The following is a 20,368-nucleotide window of genomic DNA, read 5'->3' as shown; positions in this document are numbered from 1 at the left end:
ATCGGCATGCGCTGAGTTGCAGGCCACCTCTGCTGTTTTTTTTTTCATCCCTTCCGCATAGCGCACACTAACTGCCCTGGCCCCTGCGGAAGTCATCGGGTGACCCCCCGTCCAATAAGAAAAATTCACCCCTCCAGCGGTCAGGTACAGAACTTGGAGGCGCATGCGGTCACTTAGCGGAAAGGCTGACAAGGCAAGCACACACTGCACAGGACCATCTCGTTCCGCAGCGTCCTCTCACCTTTCTCCGATTCTACGATCTCCCACACAAACACCCAAGCCAGAGCTACCGCTACGAATGGGCGGTTGAACGGTATCCTCCCTATTCGAGAGTCCTGAATGAGAGGTATATTCTCTATCGAATCAACTCCCGAAGCTTTTCTCTTCAAACTCCCCTTCTAGCGAACTTGGTTTTGCTTGAGCTCCGGCTTGCGACGGTTACCCTCTACACACCCAGACCGGATCATTCTCCTCAACTTCAACAGCGCTCCTCACCTCGACCAAGCGAACTGATTACACCGTCAAACGACCTATACACGAAGCTATCCGTCCATCTTACAATGGCAGCCAACGAAGCAGCCATCCCCAATTTGGGGAGTGCTCCCGCTCAACCAAAGGCCGGCCGAGCCTCTCCGGCGCCCCAATCGAAGCGCGACCGCAAGCGCCAGGCACTTGTCGACAAGATCGCCAACCTGCAAGAGAAATTCAGTCGGGATCGTGACCTTGGTTACCGCGATCAGCTCCAAAAGGTCCAGGTTGACACCAACCTCGTCCAGCGCATCGACCCCTACGCCGACGATGTCCTGAATGTCATTGCCAGCCTGCGACAGGAACATGAGGAGACGCAGGGACAGGAGGCGCTGTCCGACAGCAACCGCACCCTGCTGCAGATGGCCGGCCCCAATTTCGAGGATTTTGTCCAGGGAATCGAGGATCTTGTCGAGTACAGGGACTTTCACTTGCTTCAACACATGGTAAGTCGTGGTCGAGTTTTCCTTGTCGTCATGTCTGCAAAGCTAACAAACCCAACAACAGCACGAGCATGAGCGTCGCCTCCACCAGTACAAGAACGAATATCTCTACAAGGTCGAGACTGCCAAGCGCGAGCACCAGGCCCTTTCGTCAACACTTCGCGATAGGCTCGTTAATACCCTGCTGTCGAGAAAGTACCGCCTGAATAAAGAGAAGGAAGCCTTAGAGATTTCAGATTCTTCGGCGTTGCTGCTCCACCCCAACCAGTTCAGCATCACCAATCCGGCGAGCCCCGGTGGCACACACGGGAAGCGCGCGACGAGATTACGCAAGGACGCTGAAGAGCTTGCCAGCTATGCGGACAGCAAGAAGCGCAAGAGGCACCCTGGCGAAGATGACGGCTCCCCCGTTCCGTCCCGACGAGCGCTCGACCCCAACAACACAACGCCTCTATGGCAGAACGAGAAGCTTCGAGTCGCTGCGAAACAAAATGGCCCAGCCTACAGCATCGATAAGCTCTTCACCGAGAAGGAGCTCAGCATGGCATACAACGCTGCAGCTGTTGCTTCCCACAAGCACATCCTCAGACACAAGCCCTACGCGAACGGGGGCTCCTCTCCGGGCAGCGACTCCGGCAACGGCGACGAAAACGGTGAACATGATAGCGAGGCTCTGTCTGCACCAACAATGGAGCGCACCAGCTCCCACGCCACTAGAAGCACAAGGGCCGGCATCAACCAGAACCTGATCGACGCCGTCGAGGGAGCCAATGGCTTGGAATTGCCCAAGTACCTCGAAATCATGCAGCCACATGAGCCTGCCAAACTGCCGTCGGTTTCTGTGACCAACTACTTCAAGCCGGTCAGAGGCAATACTGACGGCAACCTGCCGCAACCGCTGTCGCACGAGGAGATCAACTCCGATATAATGGTCATGGACATGTTCAAGAAGTACGACTACAACCACAAGCCTGGCGACTCGATCGACCATCCCAATGGCAGCAGGAGGATCTTGGAGGCTTCCATCACGCCTTACACCATGACGCCATACACGGGTTTCAAGCCAGGCCCCCGACCGGATCCGACAAAACTTCGTGAGGATTTGATGCCGATTGAGAGCAGCATTAGAGATGAGGCTCCTCCACCGTCCCTCGCGGCCATTGCCGCCGTCCCTATGAGCCGTACCAGCAGCGCAACTGGCGGCGCAGCGATGAGTCGACAAGGAAGTGCCCGCGGCAAGGGTCGTAAGAACCAGAACCAGTGATGACGTACGAGCAGTTGAATGGTGTTTCGGCGTTTGGGAATCAAAATGGTCGTGATCCAGGCAAGGATCATTGGCAGGAGTGTATTCGAACGACTTTTGGGGGCACAAACCAACCCCGTTGACTGCGGTCAAACTCCACAGCATCGAGCAAGCTTATATCTCTTTTCTTTTTTCCTTTTCATGATTGAGGGGTGCATCTAGTGGACAATACAACGAATCCACAGCAAAGGTTGGCATGTCTGATATGACAGAGAGGTGGTGCTACAACGGATAGACAATAGTCTTGTCCGGATTTGAGGGGTAACACGGCATTGGTGCCCCGATGCTCATAGTTCAAAATATTCATATTATCATTGACTCATAAGTATAACTCATATCAGCTCCAGATGCGTGTATCTAAGGACCAAACACCAATGCCCGTACTTCGATGCTCTCACGGCCCACGGCATCAGCCCTAGTTCTCGGATCTTCGAATGCAGTGTGAGCCACGCGACCTCCCTCAACACCAGTGCCGTCCCGCAGGCCTTCGCTGTCAAAGCACTCGAGCAGCAGCCGCTCGTCTCCCGTCATGCCGCTCAGGTAATACCACTTCTGCTCCGGGTTGAACTTGATACCTGCCGTCTCACCAGTGTAGCCCGTGGTATACCGGTGCTCGATGGGCACGATATCCTCGTCTGCCAGCGTCGACGACGAAGCGAAGCCTAGCGGGAACGACTCGACGGGCGTCTTATTGAGCGGTCGCCAGACGTTGATGATGCGGTATCGGCCCGCAAGGAGCTTATCCGCTTCTTCCTGGGGCAGGTGCTTTTTTACGCGCTGGATGACCGAGGCCGGGGTTTGGTCTATGTGGACGCGGGTGACTGGGTTCCGGAGAGCTTTGGGGTCTGCGCGGCGGATGGTGTGGTCGAAGAATAAAACGCGGTTGCTTCCCGGAACGTGCTCCAGGAGCAGCTTCTCGAGTTCCGGGTAGTATTTCTCCTTGACGGATTCGTCGTCGGTAAAGTTCTCTTCTGCGGAGGGCGGGAGGTTGCGGATTACGGCGAAGGCGTCGCGGTCTAGGGTGAAGTCTGATTCACGGCCGCGGATGTCGTTTAGGAGGGTCTCTGTTGGGGCATCGCCGTAGTTCCTGGTGGGAGGGCCGTCTGGGTTGATGAGGTTGTAGGGGGAGGAGGAGTCGGGGGGCGCGGCGAAGAAGTTCAGGGTTGCGCGGACTTGGCCGCGGGGGACTCTGTCGATGGCCATTTGTGAAGTTTTGGCTGTAGTTGTAGTGTGCTATACAATGATATTTAGAGATTTATGCTGGAGTTGTAAATGAGTTTGGTCCCAGTTGATTTCACTTCGAGGATGATGATGAGATGGTCTTTGTGAGATCAGGGATAACTTCAGAATCTTCCTTCTTCTAAGAGAGAGAGCTTCTTCTCTTGTTATATACTCTTACACTTGGATCCTGTATTTCAAAGCATGATGATAAATGAAGCCATCCAAACCGTTGAAAATGGGCCTATGCTTGTGAGAGAGCAATCACGTCATTTGGAGTCGATTGGTCTGAAGAGCCTCGGTGCGGAGGTGATTGGTCTACGGAGTAGGTGCAGGATTAGTCAGGTTGGAGACCATGCGTGACATTTTGGAGGTTTTTGGGTTTTTAAGTCTTGGTTTCCGGTTTCCGGGGTTTGTAGAGGAGGACAAGGAGCATGGGGGCATTAGTCAAGGGCGTAGGTCAGAAAAGGGCTTGTAATTACGCCGCACTTGATTGAATGTGATCGACGGGCCAATGTGGGATACCGTGGACAAAGGCATTGAAGGGTGTGAAGGATATATTTCTTTTGCGAAGGTGATAGTCTGCCTGAGCAGCCACAAGTTTTTCTTGTCTCTGGCCATTGATCACGAGAGCATATCCATAGGTACATCACAACGTGGAGAATACCCGAGCTGGAATATACATTAGTGCTACCCGTACAGAATCCGACAGGAGTGGTTCGTAAAGAGGTATTAGAGTTCGGTCTTTGACAGCCTTCGCTTTCAAACGGCAAGATCAGATCGGAATGCCGAGAGCAGCCGGGGGAAAGTGTAAAGGCATTTCCTGCAGTTTGGAAGTTTGGGGGCCAGTTAGTAAGCGAGAGGCGATCTGGGGAAGCCGGTCGATGATGACATTTCACAGTGCCCGAAACGCCGTGTTTTGGGAGTATTCGACACGGCCGCAATTGCCGTTCCCCCTAACCACACACACACACTTGCCACAGTTACCACCACCAGTGGCCAAGCTCCATCTCCAGCTCTATCCCTCTCGGGGGATTCCTTCCCAGCATCCGGATGGCCCTAAGGCCTAAGCGCAATGGCGCATCTGCTTGCAGCGACCCTGGCTGCAGCAAGACCTCATCTTTACCACCCAGGGCCTCCCTTCCTAATCCTACCTGGACTCTTAGTCTCTGGCCCCCAGTGCCATAGCTAGTGGTGCCCCCTTTGACTGGCATAGAAACTGCTATGGTGGTGGTGGTGACAAAGGCTAATTTTAGCACGTCCCTCGCTCTCTCCTTTGCCCGTCCATCGCTCTCTCGCTAGGGCCCTAAGTTAACCCCGACTTTACCAGCTCGGTTTGATTCAATGTTTAGATTGACCCAAGCTTTCCTCTCATCTCGAAAAGAACCGTTTGGATCTGCTGTCCGTCACCTAAGTAGATGAGACCGTGAGTTACAGGACGGATTGCATCGGTTTTACCCCCCGTTATCCTCCGGGTCATTCAGCCTCTATTACCTGCCCGCCCTTGTCTCAAGAACAGACAGAAAGACGCACTTAGGATTCTCTGCCCAACCCGTGTTTGAGCTGGTTGGGTGAGTGATGCTGCGTACACGATACCCATACCCTTCGTCGCGTCGTCGTTAGCTTTAACGCAGTCCACTCGTATCGCGCATGCTATCAATGCGCGGTTCAACTCACGCCTCGTCGGTGATGATGTCCAGTATCCCAGATCACTCAACACCGACTCATGCGCGATGATATCCCCGCAGCCGCCGACGATGCAGCAGCACCAGCAGCAGCACCAACACCCACAGTCGCTCCCACCGCCGCTCCCACCGCCGCCGGCGGTGCCCAACGGCATGCATGGGCAATCCCCGTCGCCCTCAATGAGACAGCAGCACATGGCCGCCCCACGGTCGTCGACTTCATCAATCTCGAGCAGCAGGTTCACCCTCCCGGACAGGAACGTGACGGCGGACACCATTGAGGATGCCTACACCCACTTCGTCATGTCCTGCAACCCGGCGGTCCCGCCCGACACGGACACGGCGGCGCTGCGGGAGGCATTCCGGGTCCCGCCCAAGAGCGGTGGGAAGAGCTTCAGCACGTTTACTCTATTCGAGCTCATTAAGCAGTTGGAGACCAAGGAGATCAAGACGTGGGCCGAGTTGGCGCTCAAGTTGGGCGTTGAACCCCCTGATCAGGATAAGGGCCAGAGTTCTCAAAAGATTCAGCAGTATGCCGTCCGGCTCAAGGTATATTCCTACGCATAGTTCAATGGGTTGCACAATCGACTGACTTTCACAGCGTTGGATGCATTCTATGCATGTGGATGCTTTCTTCGAGTATCTGATGGATCACCCTCACCCGTACTGGATAGAGATCCCAAACGACCCAACGCCAGTGTGTGAAGCTGGAAGGGATGGTGTGCTGGCAGAGGACGACATGGCTCTTCGAGCTCTTTTACCACAGATTCGGCCTAGGAGGGGGAGGAAAAGGCCGGAAGACGACGACTTGGCCAAGTCTCCTTCACAACGAGCGAGGTTGGACTCGCCGCCGACGGGAACGGCTTACACATCAGCCCGAGCAGAAGCTTTAGGTCCATGGTCCGCTCATCCCGATGGGCGGGCTACATTCGGCTGCTCTGATCCTTTGAAGTTGAGCGCCAACACGGGATCGGTGACGGGGTGGCCTCCGGCCCCTGATACGGCGCAGACACCGCTCACGGCATACCCACAGGGGCCGATGTCTGCACTCACGCCATCAACTCGCAATGATGGGTTCTGGGGTGACGCAGAACCGAGGTCAGCTATAACTCCCTCACGACCGAAAGCATCTCACCGGCGGCACGGTGCCAAAGTTGTGTCTTCGGCGTGGAGGAGTGGCGGGCCGGGAGGCAGCGGCAAGACTCGAGGGAGACCGCCTATGAACAAAACGAACGTCGATGGGCCATTTGTGGCGTTCCCCGCCGAAGGGCCGGCGTACAAGCGACCAAGTCCTGAGAGCAAGATTGAGCCGGGCCCGATTACACCCCCAGCGCCAATACCTCAGATCGCAACACCGCCAGTTGCGGTCCCAGATTTACCCCAACCGCCGCACATGCCGCGGCCGGCTAAGCCGAGTATCTCACTACAAGTTCCGGAGCGTCAAGGAGGATCTGTTCGTCTCGCGACGCCGCCCCCACCAATCGTAATGGTCAACGGGGACCCCCCGGGAGAAGCACCCGACGTACCAAACATGACAGCCACGGCACCACCATTAGAATTCCCGCCCAGTCACAGCGCGGGCCTTCCCCCTGGTGCTATACCACCAGTAGACCTAAAAGCGCAGACTGTCCTGCCGGTTGACCCGCCCCCCGCCGCCAAAGGCAGCGGCATTCCGCCGCAACCAAACGACATACCCATCGGCATGTTCGAAAATATGAAGGACCGGACCAACATTGACGCCGTTCTGGGTTACTTTGCGCACGAGACAGCCAACGGCGACTGGGTCGACGCAAATAACAACACCATCGAGAATTGCAGCATCGCCGAGGCGTACGCGCTCGTACATACGACGGTAGAGAGGATGTGGCAAACGGCGCCGAACCAGGACGCCTTCCTTATTAATCTTGCCGCGCTGGCCGGCGGGCGAGCGCTCATGACGACGAGCAAGCTGCGGGTGAAGCGGGAGGAGGAGTACGAGGATCGCGCGACGTACAGCTGCAGCTGGGAGTTCCGGCTGGGGACGATACGGGGCAACTATAACATGGTGCAGACAGTCATGTATAACCGGTGGCGGCGGCCCGAGGAGAAGCTGGAGAAGCCCAATATGAAGGGCACAGGCGGCGCCGAGTCGGAGTGGGAGAGGAAGTACCGGGACCTGCTGGCCTTGTCGGAGAAGAGGGATAAGGAGATTCAGGCTATGCGGGCCGGGCTTACGGCGAAGCTGAACGAGACGTTTCAGGATGCCAAGGATCTTGATAACAAGTGAGGGGGGTACTTGGCTTGTAATCATAAGAGGCTGGGGGAAGCAAACGGCGTACATAGGTCGCCAAGACGGGGCCTTGGAATATCCAGGGTTTTAGGGGGCTCTCGCCTGAAGGACAGGCAAGGGGATGGAACCATGCGAATGGCGTAATAATCGAAAGCATAGTGCCGGCGCAGGGTCATGAGAGAGCGCATATCAGGGATTGGACAGGGTGTTTTGGTGGAGGGCAGAAATACCAGGTCAAAAGCAATGCTACAGTCATCTTAAAGGATGTTCGTCAAGCAGTTACTATAAACTCAAGTCTATTACTACCTAAGGTTATTGACGATATTAGCTGCTGTTCACAATCAAACCAAAGTGGTCTGGGAAGGAAGAGTGGAGGAATAACATGGGGGCTTACTAAGGTCCTCCAGATTAGAGGTCCAGTCCTACTAGCCAATGAGATGCAAATCACTCAACTACAACAAACCTCACTCTGAGTATCGTCTCTCTCTACCATCTTCTCCATCAATCCGTACTGATCTAAATCCTTCAAAATGCTTATCAAGGAGTCTCACGTCGACGTGCCAACCAAGGCAGACGGCAAGGATGGTTCAATGAGTTCGTGCTAATCGAACTGCAATTATCGTACCCGAAAGCTAACGATGGTGACAGGAATCTTCCTCTTCCACCCTTCGATTCCAGGCTATCCCCAAGCGTAAGATCTCTTTTTCCAGACTTGCAAGTCTATTGAATATTTCAATTGACATAAACTGCAGCAAATTCCCCGGCGTCTGCCTCTTTTCCGAGATTTACCAAGGTCAGTCAGATCATGCTCTTCACCATGGCGGGGTCCAAAAAGCTGCCCTTTCCCCCGCACTGGGGCGGCTTCTCGACCCCTCCATGCAAACACCCCACCCTCACCGAGGCCGATACCGAGCTCACCGGTTCCTTGACCGAGGATTTCGACTTCATGTCACTCTATGTCTTCAAGTGTTATTGGCGTATTAGGCCATACTTCAAGAACCCTATTCACAATCTCTTCACTCCAGACGATACATAAACTTCGTTATCCAGTGACCACACACTAATGAGACTAAAGTAACCGGCCCCGTCGCCCGCTTCGCCCGCCAGATCGCCGGACAAGGCTACATCGTCGCCGCGCCCTCGTCCTACCACGACTTCACCGGCCCAGAGGCCTTGGCCTACGATGTCCCCGGCACCGACAAGGGCAACGCCTGGAAGGTTGAAAAGGTCTGAATTCTCATCCTCGCTATCCCCCTACCCCTCCCTCCCGGTCTCGAAACCAGCAGACCTCACCAAGAAGTACAAACGCTAACCCTTTTCAATACTGATATCAGACTCTCGAGTCCTACGACGAAGACTCCCGCCGCACCGTAGACCATCTCCTCACCCTCCAAACCTGCACCGGCAAAATCGGTAGCACGGGAATGTGTCTAGGCGGCCACCTCGCCGTCCGAGCCTCTGTACATTTTCACAATCCCTTTTCCCTTCTCATCCCTCGGCACCAGCTCAACCTTCTTCCAACTCCCCACCTCCTCACAACCCTCCCCTACTAACCAAACCACCAGCTCGACCCCCGCATAACCTCCTGCGTAGCCTACTTCGCAACAGACATCCACACCCGTACCCTAGGCCCCTACACATCCGCAAACTCCTCCCCCACGGCCCCCGAAAACAGCACCCATACCCTAGACCTCTTCGCCACCAACCTCACCCACGCAGAGGTAGCCATGATCTTTGGCGTAAAGGACACCCACGTCCCCCCCGAGGGCCGCGACCTCATCCGCTCCAAACTCCGTGACGCGGGAGTCACGACGAGCTTTTATGAGTTCGCGTGGGCCCAGCACGCGTTTATCCGCGATGAGTTGAGTAAAGGGCGGTATGATCCGGCTATTACAAAGGTGTGCTTTGAGATTTTATTGGAGTTGTTTGGGAGGACGTTGAAGTTGGATTTGGGTCCGTTGGAGGGCGTTGGCGAGGTCGAGCACGTGTGCTAAGTATCAGAACACACACGTCTCTCCAGCCCAGGGTAAGCTTATCACGCGCATCACGTAGATAGAAGAAAAGACCAAGCATTGTTAAGAGGAATAGTATTTATCTGCGGACGACATGTCATCATACTCTATTCGTAATCTATCTGTTCCCCCCATGTGAAGTTTGTGTAAGGAAATTCATTAGGCATGGGGAGCCAGTCTCAAATGCCCACGTAAAAGAAAACGCCCGGGTTTTGTTTCAGACAATTGACCGGCTGGTATTAATCTTTCTCCAATTTTTTGTGCTTCTTCTCCTTTTTTACTTGTTACTTTTCATGTGTGATCCATGACTTTCCCCTTTACTGCTTCTTTGAAGTGCTCTGCTGAGCCTCCTGTTGGGTGTTGGATACACTGCGTCCGCGTGGACGCTGGCCCGACGGGGCGCTCTGGAGTGGATGGGGGGTGAGGTTGGTAGCGTGGGGAGGGGAAATGGTGGGAGACAGAGACTGTCCGTAACCGGAGTACCCCGTTGACTGGGCTCCGTAGTAAGGGGAGTTGTATGATCCCTGGACGCCCGTCTCAGCCTCCTCGTCGTAAATGCGGTTGCGAGACGTTGTCTGGGTCAAACCGAGACCAGGTCCGTCACCGACGGGGGACATGGGAATGCCTTCACCGGGCTTGCGACGGCCACCGCCGCCCTTGGTGCTGGCGCGCTTCATCAGCTGACTGCGGACGCGGTCGATGTCGTTGGAGCGGCGGCGATCTTCCCTAGACGACAGGGTATCCTCGTCACCTACCCGGTAGCCCCATTCCTCCTCGGCCATCGGGTCACGCAGATTGAGCTCAGCTGCGGCAGCCTTCTCGGTGTTAGAGTCAGGGTTGCCGTCAGTTCCCTCGGCGGCGGGGGAGGGCACCAAACGCGCGGCCTCCTTGTCCTTGGCAGCCTTGTCGCGAGCCGTCGAAGCAAAAGAGTCGGTGACGGCAACGGAATAGGATGGGTTGCCAGGAGCACCTAGAGCCTCGCTGCCACCGCCAGGGGCGTAAATGGGGATCTTCTTCAGAGCCATGGCCAGGGCGCACATGAACTTGGAGCGGCGAGTGGCGCGAACGCCGTCGTTGTGCCAGTTGGACTTGTGCTTGATCGCGACCTTAAGCTGAAGCTTGTCCAAGTCACCGACGCCGGCAACGCCAATGGTGATATCAGGCATGAAGTCGCGGGAGTTGTCGGAGTTGCGCACAAAGTTCTCCATTTCAACGCGGAGCAGCTCCAGGTCCTCAAAGCTGGTGTCATAGGAGACGTTCAAGTCGATGACTTCCTTCATGGCCTTGCTACGAGAAACGTTCTCGATCCAAAGGTTGTTGAGCGCAATGTTGGGAACCTGGACAACCTGCATCTTGTCGATACGAGTGAAGACGGTGTACAGAAGCGAAATCTTGTCCACGATGAGTTGCTGCTTCTCGGAACCGACAATGTCGACTCTGTCACCGACGTCGTAGGGGTGCTTGACGAAAAGGAAGATGCAGGAGCCAAGGAATTCCTGAGTAGTAACGGCGAAAACGAATGACAGGGAAAGAAGCGCAGTACCAGCAGTGGCAACGGTCTAGATTGGTTAGCGGCGTTGAAACCAGAGTATAAAGGGTGGGTCGAAGCTTACGGTCAAGAAGCTGGACTGGAACCACGCGAGGAAGATGAAGACGACGATCAAGACGACAACGAACATGAGAACCTTATCAAACACGCGAAGCGCCTGACCAATGTCCTTCATTCCCTCGGTAATAGCCTTGCGTTCCTTGCCAATCTCGACAACCTTGCGAGTCATCTCTTCCAAGCTGATATCGCCGTTCATGTCGTTATCGATCATACCGAAAGCCTCATCAGCCTCTTCAGAGTAGGCAGGTCCAAGCACTTCCAGGAAGTCTTCGGGGTACAGCGAGTCCTTTCCTTCGACCACGAAAGACATCCAGATACGGCGGGCGAGCGCCTCAGAAGGCTTATGCTTCTCAAGAGCTTCGATGACAATGGAGTGAGCCGAGTTGGGGTTGAAGACCTGCTTTCCAGTGATTTCCGAGGCAATGTTACCGAAAACACCGGTGATCTTGTCTCCTACACGGCCGATGTCGCCAACAAGGCGGAGGGGCGTAGCGCTACCATTGCCACCCTTGCCACCCTTTGCAGCCTTGGCTAAGATCAAATCGAGACTATCGTTGATGACATAGTCCTCGTCCTCAAACTCGGGACAGTACATAGGGAAAAGAGTGCGGGAAGCGTCGTAAAGGAGACCGAGCAAGCGAACCTCGCGCTTGGACTCCTTGATGCGGAGGGCGAAGGATCTCTGGTGGTATGAGATACCGATGAGCTGAACAATGGCCTTCTCGCCTAGGTAGACGGCTGAAGACACAAAGGTGGCACCAAGCAGACGAATCATGGTCGTGATCCAGGTAGATTGGTTGTCGGACTTGTCGGACTTGAAGAGGGCCTGGAATGACTGCCATGATGCAAGAGCCCAAAAGAAAAGTGAGAGGGCAATCTGCAAGTTCTGGAGGACAGTGGCGTACTTGCGCGTACCGGAACTGACAACTCCGCAGAAGAACATGAAGGCGTGAGGCATGAGCCAGGCGACAACCTTGCCAGCCCAGAGGGTCAGCCAGGCAATCTCAATCCACAAGAATAAAAAGAATAGCGATTTCTCGCTTTTGTTGCCAATCATGACATCGTTTTTGTGGCCAGTGATGGGGAGAACGATGAGTGGTATCGCGAGAAGAATGCCGATGGGAATGATGTAAACCAGGTAGCGGGTGACAACGGACGCGCTGGTGATCTTGGTGTAGAAGCGACCCATGGCGTTCACCTTGACATCATCCGAGCCAGCAGTTCCGTGACGGCCAAGCTCTGCCTTCTTCTTGCGACGTCCACCCTTGCCATTGGGGCGGTGGAAGAGACCATGCTTCTCGTTTGTGCCGGAGGAGCCAGAGTCCTCGTTATTGGAAGCGTTCATCGTGGGCTTTCTTGCGCCAGTGGAGGCAGCGCTCCTGACCTGGGTCAGAGGAATATCGCCGTCAGGCATGTCGTTTGACTGTGTGTTGTTTATAGGCAGAAATCCCGAGTGCCGCGGCGAGAGAGGTCCCGGCATGCCGAAATTGCGAGGGAGCTCTCAAGTGTGTTGTATCTAGTCGAGGGAGGGGGAGGAGGAATGTTGGTGTAAAACGGTAATTGGTGATTGTTGTACAGACCACTTGCTGTATAGTTGCAGTCTATTAATGCGCAGACGGAGCGGATGTCGAATCCTGCTCTTGTAGGAAACCAATCGAGGTGTCGTGTGATACTCGAGAGGAAAAAGGGAAAAAAGGTCGAGAACCAAAGTAACGACTGGGTTTGGTTCTACAAAAGGTGAGCGCGCGTGTATGTTCTGTGTTATCCTCGTGTGACGACAACCCAATTCCCAAAAGCGAAGGTAATTACAAGGAAAAGGGTATCTTTAGAGGAGGAGGGTAGGACGGGATAGGACAGGTAGGGGAAGAGGGCGGGGAGGAGGAGAGGAAGAGAGAGAGAGAGAGAGAGAGGTCGGGAGAAAAGCCAGAGGTCGAAACGAGCGGGAGTCTAGATGAAAAAGAAGGCGAGGAGGGGAAGAAGCTCAGGGTTTAAGCGAAAGACGAGCCAGAAAAAAGGCATAGGCAGAGAGAATGACGGCAAGGTTCTGTTCTAGTTAGGGAAACAGGATGGAGACGTGGGATGGTAAGGTGCGGTTAGCAGGTTGACGATCATCAAAGTGCAAGGCAAGCAAGGCAAGCGGAAAGCCGTAAACCTGAAGACAGGACGAAAGGGGTGCCGCCGCCGCTAGGCGCGTTAGTGGGAGGGACGGCTGTCTTGGAGCGTGCATCTTGGCGGGACCCCTGAACGGTTTTTTTCCCTTCCTTCTGTGCTAAGCCGGGACACCCCCCCCCCCCCCCCCCCCCTTCTGGTGCATCTGGTTTTTTTTTCCTGGTCCTGGGTCAATGTGTCTCTGGCAGGCCGCATAGGACTTCGAGTAAGGTACGTATTCTAGGGTCCCGGCACCTGGACAGTGAACGAGAGCCTGGACAGCCAGACAACAGCCAGACGGCCAGATCAAGCAGAAAACGGGCCAGAAATCTCAAAGTGGCAGGCTTTTTTTGCTGCAGGACGGGCTGGCAGCTTTGATGCAGGGGACAAGCCACTGATAGACGAGTTTCAGAAGTTCTCGGGTCGATTGCTGGGACTGGCCGGTACCCAGGACTGGCGGTTCCCGATTCTTGGTTGGTGGATGGTCTGTGGTGTCCACCTCCCAGGTACTTTGTCACTTCGTAAGGTAAGGTACCTCACAGGGTCCGCAGAGATACGTACCTCAGCTGGGTGGAGGTGCCTCTTCTCAGGTGGGCCTTGGTGATGCCGTGCTCGCCGGTGGACTTCTTGGTTTTTCTGCATATCTATTTTACTTCCGCTATGGAATGCCGTGCGGATTGGGTTACTGGACGCGGCACTTGCAAGTTACAGGGACATTACGACATATGAGTGTTGTTGTTGTTGTTGTTGTTGTTGTCGTTGACGTTAGTAACGAACCGTGAATAGTGAACGTGCCTTGCAGCCTGCAGGAAGAAGCTGCCCGGCAAGGTCGAGGGACGCGTCGGTATTGCTCCTTTCCGTCTGGGTTGCATATCATGACATGTCCGAAGTTTTGACACTCGCACAGAGGTTGTCTTGCTTACATAGAACACAAGTGTGTGCTGTGTACGGATAATCAAGTGCTATCAAAAGGTTGCACTGAGAGTTCCCTAGTGCAATTCAAGGTTCCTCGAGTTGATTGTCCGAGTGCCGCACATCAGACGTGCCGCAGAACCGCTTACGAGTGAGTGAAGCTCGATGTTCCTTCGTCGCCACTCGATTGGCTACTGCCTCGGTGTATTTGCATGTGTTGCTGCACGAGAGTGAGATTGCACATTTTGGTGAGATTACAATGTGTAAGTTGTAACCCCATGTTGCCATGCGAGCACCCTTCATTCGGTTTCTTGTTCCTTAATATCGTCACATATCCTTCTAGGGCAGCGTCAGTACCGGCAGTCTGAAGGCCCCGGTGACTGTTTTGGAGTCATTTGAGACCTTGGGGTGGGCTGAGCCAGTGTGCGTGGGAAAGGGTCGACCTTGGTGCCCACTGCCAGGTGGAAAGGGTCCCTCCCACCTCAGAGTCGCTACGGAGTACAAGTAGTGTATGCCATTCTGGGGTCCTCGGGTTCCATCCTCCAAGCAGTTCCCAGCGCTGCTCTCTGGGGTCAAGGTCTGCGCCTTCCACCTCATACTGGAGCATTGTTGGTCCCTGCCCTGGTTGGCGTTGCAGTTCCCACGGAGTAATCAGGGAAGCTGCCCGGTTCACGCGTCCAATGGCAAGATCTGTGGTATCAATTGACCCAGGTCCACCCAGCTGACGAGTCGCCTGTTGTTAGTTGCTCGATTTGCGAGAGATGGCCGACTATCACTCCATTGTGTTCCCACATCAGTGGAGTGTTAGAAGCTTAACCTTTTACATCTCCTTGCGTGGATCACAGAGGTGCTGACCCTTTTGAGAACACTTCGCTGCGGTGCTTTCCTTGTGCGGCGTGCCTTCCACGTTCTGTCAGCACTCAGTAAATTCCGCAGATCTCGCCGGTCAGCCGCCAGCCGCCGCGCCAGGTTGCCGTCTTCCATTGCGCCAGTGGCACTCTCTCCATGTACTCTGCATCCGTACCTTAGGTACTGTCACTGCCACTGCCGTATCGCGATCCAGGAATAACATTCAAAAATCACCCCAATTATTCGTCTCCACCCCATCACGGTCTTTGGTGTAATACGAGCAAGGAGTTTTTTTTTTTTTTTTTCCTCTTTCGGGATCGAGAGAGGCATCACCCTTCCATTCACCCATTCATTCATCCAACTATCCCCCACCGTCCGCGCCGGCACATGTTTGCGTTTGACAGTCGCTGGAAGCATCATCCATCCGCCGCTTGACGATTGTCAAACCCACTCACCCATTAATTGATCCATCTTTAGCTCTTCGCCCATCATCCAACCTCTTGGAACCGATTTCTCCTCTCTAGACTGTGGGTGTCGTCTCCCTCACGTCCCTTCCGACCCATCTGGAGACTCACCCCTCTTGGCATGGTCCCCCTTCCCATGTTGCAACCCTCCAAGATTCCCCAAGGGCCCAAAAAGACAACGACGAACCCCCGCCGGACCAGCCCGTCACACCAGGCCATCAATGCCGTTCATAGTTACAGAATCACACCAAAACACCAGACCACTTTCGTCCTTTTTTCAGCCTTCCCACAAGCCGACGTCGTCTCTGTTTCGTTTCTACCTTTACACAATTCTCGCTAGCACCAAAGGCCACCCGCCCACCCATTCATTCGTCGTCCGCCGCATCTTGTCTCCAGTCTCCTCCTTTTCGAGTCCCAGTCTCCAGTCTCCCAGCTCTCCTCCCCCCCATCCCCGCCCCCTGCGTTCTAGCGGAGCCCTACAAGGACAAGAGAGAGACAAACTGTGACAGAAGCTGGCTTGCACCGCGCGTTCAAGTCTCTTCGGTCTGGGCCTGCCCATGGGTCCCTGCTTCGACAGGCCACTCAATCTTGCACCCATTGATCAGGAAGTCAATTCAATTTCCGCTCTGGTTTTAACAATCACCACAGGCCTCGACTCGTAGGCGAGCTTCAAGGTTTTTTCTCGCAATGTCAAAGGCCACATGGTCGGCCACTCATCTACCATGTACGGGATGTGCCCACTCGGTGGCCTGTCAGTCGCCCTCCCTGTTGCCAGCTCTTCTTCACTAGCCCTTTTCGAAGCCCGACCAACCAGCCGCCCCGTCCGCGGCTCGCGGCAGCCCAGCAGCCGGCGTCCTCAACGGCGCCAGCCTAGTCCGACGTTGGCTTCATTGCGATTCGCGCCAGTGGCGACCAATGACACAACCGACTCCCTCACGGTTCCTCTTGTTTTCCCAAGAACGGTTTTCAGCCCGAGGTGATCGTCAGAGACACACCTCGCACACCTCAGGCCCTCGAAAACGCGGGTACCTGAAAAAGCAAGTGCTAAAGGTTCTGAGGTTGCGGCGGTGTAACACGATCTCTCGTCACGTTCTCAGGCAAGAGGCACGGTCCGCGGACGAGGAACTCTATTCCACACGAGATTACGAGGTGGCCTGTTTGCGCATTCTTTCTTTTTGCTCTTCAAGTATGTGTTTCATGTGACTTTCAACACTGCAATATGCCTCTTACGGTTCTATCCCCTTTCTGAATTCCTGTAGCACAAGCGGTGCCGCGTCTCACATTCTCGACGACTTGAATCTGCGTGTCGGAGGTTGGATCGGATCTACAGCCCGTGTGTTGCGAAAATCTTTCATAATCGATCGCCTCAGTCTGCATTGTTAGGTTTGACGCTAGACTCAACACGAGAGCGGCGGGAGAAGAATCTCGATTCGGATCACTGCTCGCGGCGGACAGTTCGGGAAAGTCTTCACGAGCCCTTGGATGGCTTAGCACGCCTAGCTGCCGTTGCCCTCGTGCCAAGGGCTGAGAGCGCTTTTCCGTGTACGACAATTCCCAAGAAAATAATCCCTTCCCACGCGTTCTTCCGCACTTGGTGTCGTCGTCCCGGGAGAAGGACTCGGAGAGTCGGGGTGCATACGTCAATTGAACGCGCCCCCCGCTACCAGGGGGATCCGAGGACCCATTTAGAAAAGCCGCCGTCTCTCGCGCCGTCTGAGAAGATCACTGAGACCTCCGAAGAACTCTTACCGCCTTGCCGCCCCTGAGCCAGATTCGTCAAGAGACATTTTTTTCTCAACCACCCCCTCCGACCTTCCTGCGTCAAGCGGGCCGGGCTGGTGGCGGGATACGTGGACAGGTGGTTGGAAAATCTTTTGTGGTAAAGAATGTTGTTTGTCATGAATCGTGAAAATTGGAGGGGCTCTTTACACAATCGGCAGTCATTCTCTACAGACTACGCTACAGAGGGAGGGGAGCACTCAAAGTGGCATCATCGGGATGTGTTCCGGTGCTTTCGTGATGTGTTTCGATTACGGGTTGTGGGCGGGCAGCCCATTCAGCCGCCCCCCTCCCCTTGTCTACAGAACAAAATTCTCCGAGTCAACGGAGCAAACTCGACGACGGTGATTACGTAGGCGCGCGTGTGTATTACACGCCGTCAACTTCCCATGCTCTTCCTCCCTTTTAGCTCAGCCTCATTTGGTATCAAAGTCCCCATTCTCAACGTCCACGGTCCAACGGCTCCCAGGCCCAGTCAGTGCAGCCCCCCCCCGCGTTAGTCTAAGCCTTCGTCTACAGATCTACCTCGGCATCTTTACGAGGCAGTGACGTCTACGCCAGTAGCAGAGCCACTCCTCTTCTGATCCCGCTGCTCAACCTGCGTCTTCTCGTACGTCTCGCTGCTCCCGTGGTGATCCTCGTGCGTGAGGTCAAACTTGTACAACGGCTCCAGCGTGGCATTCTTCTGGAAAAGAACCCATCGCTTGAACCAGTACGGAAGCGCCTGCGTAAACTGGTAGCGCATGAAGACGCGCGTGGGCACGGCGAAGACGTAGTCGAGCTCCTCGAGGGTGCGCTGTTTGGTTTCCGGAAGCCAGAAGAAGATCATGACGAGGGCGACGACGTTGAGACCCGCGTAGAAGCTGAAGGAACCGACGACGCCGAGGTCTGCCAACATGATGGGGAAGCTGATGGAGAGGACGGCGGCCCAGAAGAGGCAGGTTGCTACGGCCCAGGACATGCCTACTTCGCGGTGGGAGAGGGGGAAGACTTCGGCGGAGTAGGTGAAGGGGACGGGACCTTCGCCGGGGGAGTAGAAAGCTGTGGGGCGTTAGTATTTCTCTCGTCTTGATAACTTCACATGCAGAGTGAGAATGACATACCGGCAAAGAGGTAGACAAACAAAGCTACAAGTCCCAGGTGAGCGCCTCCGGTACCTGGGATGAGCGTGCAGAGGCCGGCGGCGAGGAGCGTCCACGCCATCTGGGGGAAGGTGAAGAGCAGGAGGGAGCGGCGGCCAAAGGTATCGATTGTCCAGATGGCGGGCCAGGCGAAGATGAAGTTGACCATGCCGAAGCCGAAGGAGGCTAGGAGGGCGTTGTACTCTGATGTGCCGGCCTCCTTGAAGATTGTGCTCGAGTAGAATGCAATGATGTTGATTCCTGTCGTTTTTGTGAGCATTGGCTAGATATATGAGGGAGAGGAAGAAGGGGTTGACGTACCACACATCTGCTGGGCAATCATGACTGTGAAGGAAGCCAATGTGGCACTACATTACAAAAGTCAGTCGTGATACTCATCTCACCACCTCTTCGTCTCAAATGAGGGAAGTCACTCACCGTCGAATACGGGGGATAGTAAACAACTCCACAAAGCGCTTCGCATAGTTGGACCGCCCGACAATCTCGGCCTCGACCTGGAGCTGCGTGTGGATGTAGTAGATGTCGCGCGCCGCCTGGATCGGGTGGTTGCGCAGCCGCAGGAGCGACTTCATGGCCTCGGGGAACCGGTTCTTCTTGATGTACCAGCGCGGGGATTCCGGGCAGATGTAGATGAGCAGCACAAGGGGAAGCGCGGGGATGAAGGCGGACCCGAGCTGGAGTCGCCATGCGATGGCGCCGGTCTTGGCGACGGCGAGGTTAGCTGCCGTTCCGGCTGCGATTCCGAAGGCTGTCCAGAGTTCTGTTGACGGAACGGTCAGTACATGTGAGATCTGAGTGAAAATCAACTTCAATGGGGGGGGTTCTACTCACGCCATGTCATGACAAGAGCACCGCGGATCGGCGCGGGCGAGTTCTCAGCGGCAAAGATGGGCACCGTGCTGGCTTTCGCTCCCATGCCGATGCCGAGGAGGACACGGCAGCCGAGCAGCTGCGGCCAGGTCTGGGAGAAGGCGCTCCCGATGACGGGCCAGAGGCAAAAGTTGGCGGCGAAGAAGATTGCGCCGCGGCGGCCAAAGAAGTTGTTGAGCGGGTCCGAGAGCCAGCAGCCGATGAGGGCGCTGCCGATGTAAGGTGCCGCGTTGACGAGGCCGACCTGATAAGTGTCAGTATTCGGAGAAAATGAAGCTCGTCACATGTCGGGGATGAACCGTGAGTGAGAGTGAGTGTATAAGTGAGAACGTACGAGAAGAGTATCATGATGCGAAGTACCCCCAATCCCAAACACCGTAGGAAAGGACAGATTCGCGCCGTTGCTACCCGTCTGATCCCATCCCTGGACGGCAGCACCAATAGAGCAGGTGATGATGGTGAGGTAGAGAATCTTGGGGATGCGCCACTTGTGCTCGACCTCGTCGCGGAGGACTTGAATCTCGGTAGCGTCGAGGGCCTCGGGGCCGTCAATTTCCTCGTAGCCCGTCGGGTCCTGGGCGACGAGGGCGCCCTTTTTCAGTACGGGAATGTACTCTTGCAGACCCTTGTCTTGGGCGAAGGCTTCGACGTCGCGGAGGAGCTCGGCGCGGGTTATGCCGAGGAGGGGGTTCCTGATTCTGTTTGGCGGTGTTAGTTGGCGTCCTAGTGAGGGATTGGAGGAGGAGAAGAACGGACTTTGCGTCGACGTTGTCGTTGAGGTCTACTGTTGCTTGGGATCCGCGACGGGCTTTTTCCATGTTCGAAAAGTCGCCCGAGCTGAGAGTGTTAGTCCGAGATTGAAGATTGATGTTGAAGCGTGATGCTTACACCGCGGCTCCGTCATTGTGTTTGTCGTCCGCCATTGTTGCGGCGCGCTGAGTGCTATCGGCGACTCAATGCTTGAATAGTCTCTTAGCTGATGTGAGAGTGTCCAATGCTTCTAGCTTTATCCTCTTGATCTATCGCGAGATGACAGTCAAGTCTCTACGAAGGAATGCGCTTTGGATCTGAGAGTGATCGTCCAACACCAAAGACAAGGCTCGGACGAGAGGAGGGGAAACCGAGAAAGCATGGGAT

At 55.1% G+C, this 20,368-nt stretch overlaps 7 protein-coding genes across 7 annotated transcripts; 3 read left to right on the top strand and 4 right to left on the bottom strand.

Moving 5' to 3' along the window:
• Positions 1-147: 147 nt before the first annotated feature.
• Positions 148-2,576, top strand: BDP55DRAFT_712218 (Sds3-like-domain-containing protein). The gene is made up of 2 exons (XM_060578200.1): positions 148-974; positions 1,036-2,576. Exons 1-2 carry the CDS (start codon positions 561-563, stop codon positions 2,233-2,235), a joined length of 1,614 nt encoding a protein of 537 aa, XP_060433509.1. The 5' UTR covers positions 148-560; the 3' UTR covers positions 2,236-2,576.
• A 55-nt stretch (positions 2,577-2,631) lies between these two features.
• BDP55DRAFT_545076 (methyltransferase) lies at positions 2,632-3,477 on the bottom strand (the record flags this gene model as incomplete). Its single annotated transcript, XM_060568547.1, has 1 exon — positions 2,632-3,477. One exon carries the CDS (start codon positions 3,475-3,477, stop codon positions 2,632-2,634), a length of 846 nt encoding a protein of 281 aa, XP_060433508.1.
• A 1,772-nt stretch (positions 3,478-5,249) lies between these two features.
• Positions 5,250-7,443, top strand: BDP55DRAFT_725232 (ARS binding protein 2-domain-containing protein; the record flags this gene model as incomplete). The annotated part of the gene is made up of 2 exons (XM_060578990.1): positions 5,250-5,726; positions 5,779-7,443. The coding sequence occupies 2 exons, from the start codon at positions 5,250-5,252 to the stop codon at positions 7,441-7,443; spliced, it is 2,142 nt and encodes a 713-aa protein (XP_060433507.1).
• Positions 7,444-7,893: 450 nt separating this feature from the next.
• BDP55DRAFT_651676 (dienelactone hydrolase) lies at positions 7,894-9,533 on the top strand. Its single transcript, XM_060574072.1, has 6 exons — positions 7,894-8,040; positions 8,095-8,137; positions 8,199-8,239; positions 8,522-8,673; positions 8,781-8,906; positions 9,012-9,533. Exons 1-6 carry the CDS (start codon positions 7,977-7,979, stop codon positions 9,438-9,440), a joined length of 855 nt encoding a protein of 284 aa, XP_060433506.1. The 5' UTR covers positions 7,894-7,976; the 3' UTR covers positions 9,441-9,533.
• Positions 9,534-9,775: 242 nt separating this feature from the next.
• Positions 9,776-12,481, bottom strand: BDP55DRAFT_725230 (mechanosensitive ion channel; the record flags this gene model as incomplete). The annotated part of the gene is made up of 2 exons (XM_060578989.1): positions 9,776-11,017; positions 11,072-12,481. The coding sequence occupies 2 exons, from the start codon at positions 12,479-12,481 to the stop codon at positions 9,776-9,778; spliced, it is 2,652 nt and encodes an 883-aa protein (XP_060433505.1).
• Positions 12,482-16,533: 4,052 nt separating this feature from the next.
• Positions 16,534-17,227, bottom strand: BDP55DRAFT_628357 (uncharacterized protein; the record flags this gene model as incomplete). Its single annotated transcript, XM_060571891.1, has 3 exons — positions 16,534-16,620; positions 16,671-17,100; positions 17,190-17,227. The coding sequence occupies 3 exons, from the start codon at positions 17,225-17,227 to the stop codon at positions 16,534-16,536; spliced, it is 555 nt and encodes a 184-aa protein (XP_060433504.1).
• Positions 17,228-17,754: 527 nt separating this feature from the next.
• Positions 17,755-20,154, bottom strand: BDP55DRAFT_725229 (uncharacterized protein; the record flags this gene model as incomplete). Its single annotated transcript, XM_060578988.1, has 8 exons — positions 17,755-18,260; positions 18,323-18,601; positions 18,662-18,708; positions 18,779-19,121; positions 19,193-19,475; positions 19,566-19,929; positions 19,988-20,068; positions 20,120-20,154. 8 exons carry the CDS (start codon positions 20,152-20,154, stop codon positions 17,755-17,757), a joined length of 1,938 nt encoding a protein of 645 aa, XP_060433503.1.
• Between the last annotated feature and the right edge of the window lie 214 nt (positions 20,155-20,368).

The sequence above is a fragment of the Colletotrichum godetiae genome (genome assembly GCF_030913485.1).
Source record: "Colletotrichum godetiae strain CBS 193.32 chromosome Unknown BDP55scaffold_7, whole genome shotgun sequence".
NCBI classification, from domain to species: Eukaryota; Fungi; Ascomycota; class Sordariomycetes; order Glomerellales; family Glomerellaceae; genus Colletotrichum; species Colletotrichum godetiae.
The sequence above is the reverse complement of the archived record's forward strand: the minus strand, read 5'-3'. Positions and strand labels throughout refer to the sequence as shown.

Excerpts from the sequence above, each read along its gene's own strand:
- BDP55DRAFT_651676 (XM_060574072.1), top strand. The coding sequence starts at position 7,977 with ATGCTTATCAAGGAGTCTCACGTCGACGTGCCAACCAAGGCAGACGGC. Across the intron at positions 8,041-8,094 it reads CGGCAAGGATGGTTCAATGA|GAATCTTCCTCTTCCACCCT; the intron begins GTTCGTGCTAAT and ends CGATGGTGACAG. Across the intron at positions 8,907-9,011 it reads ACCTCGCCGTCCGAGCCTCT|CTCGACCCCCGCATAACCTC; the intron begins GTACATTTTCAC and ends CCAAACCACCAG.
- BDP55DRAFT_712218 (XM_060578200.1), top strand. The coding sequence starts at position 561 with ATGGCAGCCAACGAAGCAGCCATCCCCAATTTGGGGAGTGCTCCCGCT. Across the intron at positions 975-1,035 it reads TTCACTTGCTTCAACACATG|CACGAGCATGAGCGTCGCCT; the intron begins GTAAGTCGTGGT and ends ACCCAACAACAG.